The 13,159-nt window shown below is 40.6% G+C and overlaps 1 protein-coding gene across 1 annotated transcript; it reads left to right on the forward strand.

Annotated features, from left to right (window-relative positions):
- Positions 1-555: 555 nt before the first annotated feature.
- LOC125325066 (sulfotransferase 6B1-like) lies at positions 556-8,638 on the forward strand. The gene is made up of 6 exons (XM_048301764.1): positions 556-700; positions 1,502-1,686; positions 2,740-2,866; positions 5,037-5,131; positions 6,169-6,355; positions 8,472-8,638. The coding sequence occupies exons 1-6, from the start codon at positions 556-558 to the stop codon at positions 8,588-8,590; spliced, it is 858 nt and encodes a 285-aa protein (XP_048157721.1). The 3' UTR covers positions 8,591-8,638.
- Positions 8,639-13,159: the final 4,521 nt, after the last annotated feature.

Consider the following 13,159-nt stretch of genomic DNA (forward strand, 5'->3'; position numbering starts at 1 on the left):
CACTTGGAATCAATTTGCACTTTTGAATTGTCAAGCTGTTGTATATTTGATAAAATGAAACAAACAAAAAAATTAATTCGCATAAAATAAGACACTGTTTTTCTAATAATCAAAATTATTTTAAGATGCAGCTTTTCCCTTGGAAGGTAAGAATAGTTTCCAACAAAGTATAATTTACAGAATAATCTTATTAAGCGTACTTTAAGGCACCATGTAATGTTCATGCTCGCTATTTTTTTTAAAATTACATTCTGACCATTACCTCATTTCTTTATCTGGAGAGCCAATAAATGACAAATGGGATGCATTTTTCATGACTCAGTATTTCAGTTATTTATTAAGTTAGCTCTAATATTTCAGTTGCCTTTATCAACTACCTGAAAAAAAAAATCAATATCTGATAAGGCATCGTGGTGTGTAGCAAAGTATATAAGCATGAGGTTTGTGCTGCTCAGTCTCAATTTGTCACTTTGAACCATCTGACTGAGAAGTGACTCTTAAATCCCCCTCATATCCCTGTTATCTGATTTGCAGGAACCCAAGACTTAAGCAACCATGTCCAACTCCAGCGAGGCAGAGCTCCTGCACACATTTAAGGGGATTCCCTTTACCACCAGGTCTTCTCCAGAACTTTTAAAATCCTTGGATACTTTTGATGCTAGAGAAGATGATGTCCTTCTGGTTTCCTATCCCAAATCTGGTAAGTTCTAGTTTTAAATGTTAATTGCATGAAGTCTCATGTGTGTGTTTCATGTTCTCTGCTTAAACTACTTGGGAAATGTCTGTGTGAAAGAAATAGGAAAGGATGTTTGAGTATGTGAATATATTATTCTGTCAGTAAGTGTTCAGATTACAAGAGAGATGGGTCATTTACATTTTGATTCTGTAACTGAAAATAATCTCGGATGTTTTCATGTTGGAAAGCAAATAAATATTCCTTACCTGTAAGCAAAATCTGCACTTGCAAGATTTTCTCAAGGACTTTCTACATTCAATTAGTCAAGAATTGTATGAAGATATTTGTGTGGCTCTTGGCTGTACATTTATTAGTTTCTTATCCTCTCTCCACCCACCTCTCTTGCACAGAGGAGCACACAGCAAGGGGGAGCTCAATCAGTACTTTCCAAATATACAGACTCAAGTTACTGTAAGGAAAAAACCCCCCAAACAGGTTATTCTAAAATAAATTATAAAAACAATGTAGCCACCTCTCAGCTGACAGCAGTTTGTCTAATGAGATGGTTTTGGTACCAATATTAACACTTCTCTCAGAGTTACACTGTAATTCATCTACAGCCCGAATTTTTTTAAATGTGTATATATTTGGAGCCGATGGGATTATTTAGTCACGTAGTTTCTTGAATCTGGAGGATTAGAAATATACCTTGTTCACTAGCAAGATGTTTCCATGTGAGCAATGCATGTTTCACAGTAATAAATATTAATCCTTTTTTGTTTGTTTGTTTGTTTGTTTTGTTTTCTTAAAATTACATTTCTGTAGGGACCCACTGGCTTGCAGGAGTTATAACAAAACTTTACAATACTCAAGTTACAATAACATCTCCCATTGAATTTGGAGACATTTCCCAACTGGAGGAGCTGAATAAACTCTCATCAAAGAGAATCATCCCAACACACTTAGACTACAACATGTTGCCTCCAAATTTTAAGAATAAGAAATGCAAGGTAAGGCAAAAATGATCTCAAAGCAGTAAAATTCGTAGAAAGTCTACTAGGAATCTATTTTGTCCTCTTTATCCTTAGTAATCTTTGAATGATTTGCAGTTTTTAGAAGTGTTTTGCTGTGAATTTTGGAGACACAGCTGACCAGCTGTTGAAGGCAGCAGGAACAGAGACTTGGACTAGGGACTGGGTTCTGCTCCTGCCCCACTGCTCCCATGGGTGATTTCTACACCAGGCACCACACAGAACATCAACATCTTTCAATCAGAAATCTCCCATTAGGAATGGGGGTGTCCTCATGACCCCATTTCCTACTGTCTTAGAAAATCTTGGGTACTTATAGGCTGTTCTGGGATTAAAAGTACTCTGCCCCTCCTGCTGGAGCTTTGGGAAGAGCCCATAAAGGTATTGGGCAAACAGAGGAGAAATGAAATGTGGGATGCAGATTCAGATCACAGTTTTGAGTTCATAGAATCACAGAATCACCCAGATTGGAAGAGACCTAAAGATCGTCATATTCCAACCCCCATGCCATGGGCAGGGACACTTACTAGACCAGTTCCTCCCATGCTAATGTGGGAGATCTTTAAAAAATAAGCTCTGGGTCTCAGATTTTATATTAAAAGTCAAAAATTTCAGGATCACTCAGATCCAGACTTTTGGGACAAAGCTAATTTGAATGAAAGGCCAATATTTATGTTTTACAGCTGTCCTTTGAATGTTAATTACTTAATGCTTTCATATGTGAGATATATGAGATAATATACTGACTCAAGGTTAAAGTTAACACAGACTCTTTCATAAAACATAAACATTACCCAGCTGGGTCAAACACACACCTGCCCACATGGAATTGTTTACTAATCACTATGGACTCCTCACTAAGTAGAGATAAATACATTTCTAATTTAATGGCATGGTCACTGAAGGAGGAATCATAAAGGAAAAGGTTTTGACACTGCAAACTGCCTATGACAATGCTCTATTTACACACAGAGCTTCTCTAAAATAAAGGGAGGATATTATCATTAATAACTACATTTTCTCTGTTTACAGATGATCTACATCAGCAGAAATCCAAAAGACACTGCAGTTTCCATGTTTCATTACTACAGAGATAACCCAAACCTTCCCACTGTAGACACCTGGCCTGCTTTCTTTGACTTGTTCTTAAAAGGCAATGGTAAGGATAAATGTTTTCTCCTTGCAGTTCATGTTAGTTTATTGTGCACAGAAAGAGTTAAGAAATTTGAACTGTGTGAAAACTCCTTATTGCACTCTTTATCCATATGGGGTTGGAGGGGATAAATTCTAATGCCAAGCTAAACAAGAGCAAATAACAGGATGCTCTCTTCAGCCCGGCAAGGAGTCATTCTGAGAAGCAGCTGCATCACTCCAGCACAACAGCTCTTCACAGATTTTGCTGCTCTTTGCTGCCCTGGGCGAGCAGAGCGGTGGTTGGTGACAGGGCATGTGAGGTGACTGTCACCAGGCTGCAGGGACAGCTGTGACTGCAGGTCTGGTGTCTTCTCCAGGCTGGGAGACAGCCCTTGGGCAGCCCAACAAAGGAGCCTGGACACATTCCTGAAGCCACACTCTCCCTGACGTGTTGTCTCAGAAATGGGGTCCAAAGACCGAGGACAAGAGGGAGATTTTTTAGGAGTGGTGGGATGGCAGCTGGCAACAGGACCTTGTTCATGTTGGGCACTCCCATTTTTAGTGTTTTATTACTCCTTTGAGGACATGTGTCACCACAGTGATGATAACAGCAATAATGACTGATCAGCTTGAAAACTGAAAGAAAAGTGCTACTGCAGTCATCATGGGCTCACAGCAGAGCTCCAGAAGTCGATTTGTTTACTGCTTCCTCCAAGCTTTGGCTCACGTCTGGTGTTCTGAGTTCAGAGCAGCCCTGGCACATGCTCCAGTGATTTGCAGGATCTTGGCTTGTTTAGTACCAACTCTGAACATACAGTAGTGAAAAAAAGGAAAGAGGATTCTGTTCAAGGCCAGGTTGGATGGGGCTCTGTTGGAACTAAATGATCTTTAAGGTCCCTTCCACTCTGATCCGTTCTGTGTTTCAATGATTAAATTTTAAAAGCATCTCCTATTTACCCGTAAATTATTAGCCACCTTCTATTTTCCAAGTGCTTATGTGTGGCATGAATAGATAACCATGTAGGTTACAACAGAAATGTAGGTAAGAGGTGATGTGGAGGGAAAGGTGGTAAATTTTACTCCTGGTAGAAACATTTCAAGGTTGTGCTGCTTGATCCAAATCCTGCAGTACTCTTGCAGAGTTAATATCAGTCCAAAACAAGGGCCAGGACACACAGGGACAACTGTAATGAATTCCCTGGAGTCTCCAAGGCTTTCCTGAAGTCACCAGGACTGTCCTACCACTGGCCACATCCCCAGAGTAGCTGGCCAGGGGAGCAGGGTTTAATTGCACACTGTGGAGCCTTACACATGCCTTGCACTTAGAAACTGCTTTATGTGCTGGAGAGGGCTACAGACTGGAGCATCCAGCTTAATTATAGCTATTAATTATAATTCATACTTAATTATAACTCACAGTTTGTGACCAAAATGATGCCCATTACAAGATAGTAATATGCTGGTGGTGGTGGTTATAAAGCAAAGTCACAGCTTTGGAGAATGCTGGCTGAGCTTGCTCTACTCAGGCCTCTTCTCATTGCCCTGCAAGAGGTTTTCATCTTGCCTTTGAGATGGAGAGGTCAGAATTTTGGTTTTTAAAAGAAAGCTGAAATCCAGCTGTGTTCCCATGGTTCAGCAAATGGTACATTCAGACAAAACAGATCAGCTACAAACCCCTTTATCTGTGTCACTGGCTGGATGAGGCTTTTGCATAAGTTCTTTATGTAATTCTTCTTCAGCATTTAAAAATTATACAGATTCCCTTCTGCTGGGATGAAAGAGAGGTAACAACAGTGTGCTCCGTTTACCAGACTGCTCATTTCACCTCCTGCTGAGGTGATCCTATCTCTGGGACACATCTCAGACAGGCAGTCATCTGTGAGATGTTCAGATCTTGTTAGGCCAGTGCATTTTCCTTCATTATTGGCCTTTCCTTAGATATGGAGCCTCTTTCCACTACAGAATCATATCTCAGCATAGTATCTGGTATGAAAACAAATTCCAAGAAGAATGGAAACCTCTTTGGATGTTACTTTTATAAGTTTGAGTCACTTGACACAAAGAACTGCCTCTGTTTTAGAGGAATACATGGTACATATTACAAAAGGATCATTCACCTAAATGAGTGAGATACCATCACAGTTACTTATGACCGAAGTTTATCTGAATCTCTTTTACATGGGTTTTCCTTTCAGTTGTCTGTGGATCCTGGTTTGATCATTTCCTAAGCTGGGAAGAACATGAAGATGAAAAAAACATCCTCTTTTTGTTCTATGAAGACATGAAGAAGGTAAATATGCTCTCAGGAGGCATTACTTGTAAATTAGCATCCTTAAAACGTCAAAGAGGAAGTTATAATGAAAAAGGAGAAAGAAGGAAAAAGAGAATATATATCTTTGGACATATTTTATATTTGCATAGAATTCTATATTAGTGAAATAATTCTGATGGCACAACTTACAGAAATATTAAATCCTGTGAGAGTTGCATTTCTTAGATGCAGGAATGGGACTCACACAATTTTCCTCAGGCTCAGGAAGAACTTCAAGTTCTTCTTTTTTTGTCCTATGGAAAGACCAACCAAGGACATCCACTGAGGGCCACACATTAATTGCCATGCCTGACATTTCAGGTGAAATTTTCCAAAAGTGATGTAAGACAACTGAACTACTCATGTTTGGGTCTTGTGTTCCCAATAAAAAAGAAAATCAGAGGCTGGAGGGGTAGGGAAACAATTTTGATGGAAGAAAAATATCATGCAGACAATTTGCTATTCTTAAAAAAGAAAAAGTAAAATATCAACATACCTTAGCTTTCAGAGAATGAATTTTTAGGTGAATAGAAAACACTTTCTAGTGTCTCCATGAAAATAGGTTTTTTCATTCTTGGGGGGAAAAAAATTCCACTACTAGGAATAAAACCAAGCCATTTTGGATGCTGAGTCACTTGTGAGATCTCTAGATATAGAACCTCCAGTGAAATAAACTACTTACACAGGAAGCTGGGCTTCGAGTATTCCTCTATTTCCAGTGAAGTAATTCTGAGAGACAGGAGAACATTTTACCTGAACTGGGAGATAAAATTGACAATGTGACTGTATGTGATATGACATATTCTGTATTCATTCATTTCTGTGAGTACAGCTAAGAGGGGAAGCAGGTTTACTGCACCTGTCATCTGCACACTCCAATGACATATTTAGCTTTGCCTGAAAGCAAATAAACGTGTGACAAGCTCATTATGTAATAAAAGGGATCCTTTTCAAATCAGCTAGAAGTCTGATAATCCGCCCAGAAACATAAACACTGTCTTTTTCTTACACCTCAGGATCTCCCTAAGGTTGTAAAGAAAATCACTTTGTTCCTGAGTTTAAACGTCAGTGACAGCGACATCCAAGACATCTGCAAGAAGTCTTCGTTCTCAGAGATGAAGAATGACACAGAAAAGGAGAACAGCGATCCCACTCACACCGTGTGTGCTCTGACATCCAACAGGAAGCTGATCTTCCGAAAAGGTAAATTCCTGTGTGCCTAACCCAGCAGAAGGAGTGGGAATGCAGACAGAGGCTGCAATGCAGGTCTTTCCTGGAGTCTTGGGGTCAGCTCTGGGAAGCGATGACAGGATTCTTCAATCTGAAGCCCTCTTAAAAATCACTTCCTAAGTTCACTGGCTGCAAATTCAGACTTGTACTAGAGAAGCACAGAGGGGTCTGAACTACAGCCTGACTCATACTGCTCCGTGGGAGCTGCTGAGCCAAAACGAAAGGTTCACCCAGCATTACTCTTTATCTGTCTTTTTTTCATCTAAAAGTTGACCACCTCAGTGTTTTACAACATGTCTCTCTGATATCACCCACCAAGGTCACTTACTTGACTAGAATAAAAAAGAGCCAGACACATTCCTTCTGAATGAGACTGCTCTTATCACCCCTTATCTTACTGAAATATTCCTGGGGAAGGAATATGCTGACAACAACAACAAAAGAATGGTCATAGGTAACTTCCAGACCCTGGAAAATCTTCCACAGTGCTTAGCTCAGATGTGATTTTAAAATACCCGCAGGAGCTGTTTTCTTGCTTCTGGCATTTCAGAAGCTTCCACAGTTTTGGATAATAAGCAGATCAAACCCCTTGTTTTTACATGGATTTTGATTATCTTGATTTAGTTAATTTTTGAACAATAATTGGCAGTTTAAAACTAAGAGTTGTTTCAATTAATAAACAGAGAAATGGTAGCTTCTGTTAATTCACGATGGTTTTACCAGTCGGCAGAAACAAATGACAGCATACAGTCTGCCAATAAAAAAGAAACAAAAAAATGAGATGCATTTTTCTAAGTCAGTGAACTTTGGCAAAGATATGATGAAAATTTTGAAAAATCCCAACAGTTTCACTTACAAGTAGTTCCTATGCAAATCCCAGACATTTAGCTAGTTTCAGCCACTTTGCAGAAGATTTATATGAATATATTATGCTTCAGGCTCTCTTTTCCTGTCCTTTCTGTCTGAATGCTATTTTAGTCAGAAAATGGGATGACTATTTTAGTCAGGTTTGGGATGCAGGGTCTTTAGAGCATCCACATGAGGGGAAACTGTAAGTAAGCATTGTCTCATAAAAATGTGTCAGTTTAAATAACAATTTCCTTTTTGCTTGAACTGGGTAACATTGAAACACTCTTCTGATCACCAGTGTCCATGGCCACCCAGAAGTACTTAACTGCCCTCTTAAGTAGCTGGACATCTCATCCATAAAAATTCCTAGAGATTAGGAGCAGGTGTGAGGGTGGGATTTATCCATCAGGCCATTCTGGGCTCCTTTTCTAGGAATCTTCTTTTGCCAGTGGCTTTTCAGCTTCCACTCATTTAATAAGTTTAGATGGTGACTACGATCACCTGTAAAGGTCCCATCCAACCCAAACTGGTTTATGAATCTATGATTTTTTAGACTATTTACAAGACCATGTAGTAAAGAGACTCTTGACAAGAGCCTGGAGTGACAGGGCAAGGGGCAATGGCTTCACACTGACAGAGAGCAGGTTTAGGTTGAATGTGAGGAAGAAATTTGTTCCCTATGAGGGTGGTGAGGTCCTGGCACAGGTTGCCCAGAGAAGCTGTGGCTGCCCCATCCCTGGCAGTGTCCAAGGCCAGGCTGGATGGGGCTCTGAGCAAGCTGGGATAGTGGAAGGTGTCCCTGCCTATGGCAGGGGGACGGAACTGGGTGATCTTTACGGTCCTTTCCAACCCAAACCATTCTGTAATTCTATAATTCCTCTACTGACTGTGAAAAAACCCAGGCAGAGACCTTTACCTACGTTCAACTAAGGCATGGCAAGATGTCCCTCTGCCCAGATGACCAGGAGCTCTAATTCCACCTTGGAAAGCTGCTGCTCTTCCACCACTTGTGTTGCTGGCACTAATCAACTCTGAGGATGGGGGTTTATCAGCCTGTATGGATGATGATCCAGATCCTTCTACCAGAGTTTCACCAGAACAATTGTGATCTTGACCTACCACAATGACTGTGGTTAAGAATATATTAATATCTGTGCCAACTGCAACATTAACAAAATCAGGCTGTTTTTAAATCACTTTCTGCTCCACATATTGCTCACTTCTGTTCCTGCTTTCCTAGGTGCTGTTGGTGATTGGAAGAACTACTTCACTCCAAAGCAGAATATTAGGTTTCAGGAGATATTTAATGAGAAAATGAAACTCAGCAAGATGGCAGACAGTTTCATCTATGAATTTTGAGTCCACGTGAAGAATCATATCAAGTTATCAACAAATATACACAGACCAGTTGGGGGGAAGCTCTGAATGGGTGCTCCATTCACTTTATAATGCTTCCAATAGGAAGGATTGTAAACATGGAGTTTCTGAGAACAGGAAAGTTCTGACACAATGCAGAGCTAACTCAGTTCTCAAAGGGCAGTTGTAGATGGTTTCACAGTCAGCTGTTTGACAACCAAATCTACTTCATCATTTATTTATTGTTTTTGCTCCAAGGGGATATGAGCAGACTCAGTAGACCTGAATTAGGAATTTTACTCAAGATAATATGAAGAGAAGAGCAAAAAACAAACTTCTAAGAAACTGAATATATAAGAAATCTAAAAACACATAATAAGAAAATTATCAAAAATTTGACCCCAGACTTGCTCCTTCTGTGATACACCATGATTTGGAAGTGCCTATCTTATTGGACATTGTGATTGATAATTAAGTTGAAAACTGCAGCATTTGAAGATCTGAAGTCTGTTTACAAAAATGTTTCTTTTGTTTTCTTTTCTTTTTTTAACAATATGTAGTTCTCTGATGTAACTTATTTCTGGGTTAGGTACCAGAGAGTCTTTGTGTTTTAAATGCAACTGATAAAAACTCAAATAAATTTCAGCACCACATGTTGGGCAACCATAAATGTGTTTCCTTTCCATTTGATTTTCTTCCTGCAAAATGCCTGTTTCCAGTGTTTTGATGAGACCTATTTTACTTCCCACTCCTTGTGCAACAGAACCAAACCACGACTCAGAGACAGCTTAATCTGAACACCACTTATTTATTCCCTCTGCCCTGGTAAGACAGATTTTCCAAGAATCAGCTGTCTGTGTCCACATCCCAGGGACTGTTCCACCCAACTACACCATTCCAAGGCAGAACAATCATAACAAAAGCTGACTGAAAAGAAACTCGTGCAGACAAGCACCATGACTCTGCTTTGACTCCTGTGTGTGAGGGATGCTCCTCCTCTGGGTGGGTTGTTTCTGAATAGCTGAGGTAGGGCCTTGTTTCATCAACACTGATCTCTTTCCAGCCACACACTTCACACTTGCCAGGCAGCCCTTTCATTTCATACCTGGTTTGTGCAAGCTGGCATCAACATATACTGATTTTGCACCTGCACAAACCACACAGAAGTTATGGTGCTGAGAAGAGTGAGAGAAAAGCCTGTGTGCAGTCCTTTGTCATTTACCAATTCAACACGGCTGGAGGGAGATGATGCCCTGCTCTATGCAAATGACCCATTTGATGTGTGACTTTGTTCTTCTGACATTAAAATCACTCACTCTCCCCCCAGAATGCCACTGCTGCCCTCCTTTCAGGTGTCATTCTTCCACTATTAATAAGTGCCAAGAGATCAGCTAATGAAAATGCTTGAACATTTTACTTAGAGACTTACTGTCTTCTGGCCCTTTGAGTATGGAAAAAAAGCCAGAGGGTCCTTGGGGAAATGAGGTTTGCAAGGGAGTATAGCTGCACTAAGACTGCTGTAAGCAGCTTTTGCATCACACATTGTATGCACACGCATAAAGCACCATTTACATCAACATCATATTCACAACGTGGAACTGTGTGTGAAGGGACAGGATGAGGACTTGTCTTGTGGATCAAGGTAAGCTTGGTAAATTATTTAAACCTACCCATCAGCCAGGGAGGTAACAGTGTGTTGCTCAAAAAGCAGTTAGTTCCCTAGCTACTTCGGGGAGGTGAGGAATTAATCAGTTTACAGCATTGCCTACTGGCTGAATTAAGGATTTACCTAGATTACAATTAAAAAAAAAAGGGTACAGCAGGACTTAATCAGCAAGTGAATGAAACAGAGCTAGGCCATGTGTCTCTGTGCTGTCCAAGCTCTGACACCCATGACAGCAGCCTAATTGAAGCAGCCCAAACTTGAGTTCCCTTGCTCCTCACCAGGGGCAGCAGTACAGAGGCACTGCAAGGCACAGATCCAGTTTGTTCTCCACATTGCCGTGCACTGCCTGCAGCTTTATCCCCAAATCCCCTGAAACCTCTTGACTTCCATTATAAATCAAATGTGTGCTTTCTTTGAACAAAGTGCTCCAAGAGTTGATATACTCATGTGGCAAGTCAGGACTAGGGCTTGTTTGCAAGTTATCAGAACTACTGCCCATAAGATCTGTTCAGACTCCAGGAGCAGACAAGTGTAGCTCCAGGTCCTTTAAGAGGCAGCATTCAGAGAATGGAATTAATCCAAAGGTAGATCATGATAAATATATTCAGGAAAACTTAAAGTTCATTAAGTGAAATGAATGGGAGTGTTTTATATTTGTCTAAATTGGGTAAAAGGCTATGAGGAGTGGCTGAGGGCACTTGGGTCTGTTCAGCTGGAGGAGAGAGACTCACTGCAGTCCACAACTTCCTCACGAAGAGGAAGAGGAGGGGGAGGCACTGATCTCTGTTCTGTGGTGACCAGGGACAGGACTCAGGGAACAGCTGGAGCTGTGTCAGGGAGGTTTAGGTTGGGTATCAGGGAAAGGTTCTTCCCCCAGAGGGTGCTGGGGCACTGAACAGGCTCCCCCAGGGAATGGGCACAGCCCCAAGGCTGCCAGAGCTCCAGGAGCTTTTGGACACCGCTCTCAGGGATGCACAGGGTGGGATTGTTGGAGTGTCTGTGCAAGGCCAGGAGTTGGACTCCTGATTCCAATGGGTCCCTTCTAACTCAGCTTATTCTGTGATTCTGTGATACTTCATCCCATTTTCAAGCTTCTTAGACCAAGCTTTATCTAATGAATAGTAACGCTTCTGCTGGGCCTCACTGCTCAGAAGGATCAGTGAGTGGTGACTGACCCCAGCTTGAGCCTGAACTGCTGTGGACAGTGTAACCAGGAAAGAAAAGGTGGGACAGTAAAAACAAAATCCAACATGGACTGTACTAGCCATGAACAGGTGTGCAACTATACCCTCAGTTAAAAGTTACATCCCAGGAGATGGACATACATGGACTATCTCCATGTTTAATACAAGAGTAGCCCTAACTAGTCCAGGTATACTTCAATTTAGGCCAGAAACTTGTCTGCAAAGCATGTGAAAAATCAGGAAGAACATGTGCTATTTTCCAGAACATTCTCTCAATCTCTGAGTACATTTTGGCCAAGAACTTTCCCAGCAATTTACTGTGAGTATCTCTGACTACAGATATTAATGACCACTGATTAGGTAAGAGTCCCTGTACTCTTACATAATTCTGCATGCACTTTTGCCCTATTTTCCATGCGTTTTTAAGATTAGATTACTCCTATTGATAATAGTAATGCCATGTCCTGCTTCTCACTGTGTCAGAGCCACATGTTGACATGGAATGAACCACTAACACACATTGTGAAATGAAAATAAAATGCAGTTGCGTATTTCCTACACAAGAAATAGGAGGAAGAATCCAAGGTTCAGAACCAGAACTGTATCAGGTATCAGACTCCTGAAACACGTGGCCAAAGCCTCTTTAAGTGTTCTGAGGTTCATTAAATGTCTGTAACCCATGCCCAACTCTGGAAATCCCCAAGCTGCAATTGTGCTGAGGCCACAGAAAGAATAGAAAGCACCATAGAACATGATAAATTTATATTCCTCAGGCACCTGATTTTGGCCACTGCTAGCTTCTTCAGTGGCCTTTCCATGGCTTCCCATCCTTAATTTTACAGATATTTTAACACAACTCCCTTCAGTCATCCTTCTTCCAAAGTGAAGAATTCTGACTTGGTTACTGCTGCCACTGAACCTGATTCCTTTCTTCCATCATCCATTTTATCCTCCCACAAACCTTTGGAATGCTACAGCCTTTTCAACACAAAAGAAACAAAACAAGCAGTATTCAAGATACAAACCACTGAATTATACACTGGATTAATTCTTTTTATCCTATTTGCTATATATTCTTTTTCTAATAATTCCTGTTTTTTTAACTGCTACCACACACTTCAGACCAGTACATATTCTTCTGAATTATAACTGCTCAGTGAAAATGGATATTTTAATACATATGACATTAGGGTTGTTTCTCAATCAAGCTCATTTTATATATAACTCCTCAGTTTCACCAGCCCCTCTCTTTACTAACCTGAATAATTTGGTATCATTGCCTTCACATTGCTCACTGCTCATTCTCTTTAATGCCTCCCCCAGAGCAGGGGGAATGCTCTAATAAACCAGAGCCACATCCAGAAATGTATCTAGGATCAGAAATGGGGATACACCAACCTGTCCCAGAACATGAGAGAGAAACAAACCCACCATCCAAAGATTTTTCAGACACATGCATTACTGGTAAGTTTTTCTAACTCGTTTATGCATCAGTTTCACACATAATAGTGATTTTCTTCTGTACAGCATTATTGCTCTTATAATGGTGACAATTAGGAGGATTTTTCCTGCTGAGTGGAACTAGATTAATTTAGAGCTATTTCTAGAAAAAGGAGATAGTGTTTTAAGAACATACTACCAGAAAAAAAAAAATTAAAACCAAAAACCTTCCCACATGGACTCTGGAAAAAACTAGGTAACTAATGTGTGCTCAAGGTTTAA

The sequence above is a fragment of the Corvus hawaiiensis genome, chromosome 4 (genome assembly GCF_020740725.1).
Source record: "Corvus hawaiiensis isolate bCorHaw1 chromosome 4, bCorHaw1.pri.cur, whole genome shotgun sequence".
NCBI lineage: Eukaryota > Metazoa > Chordata > Aves > Passeriformes > Corvidae > Corvus > Corvus hawaiiensis.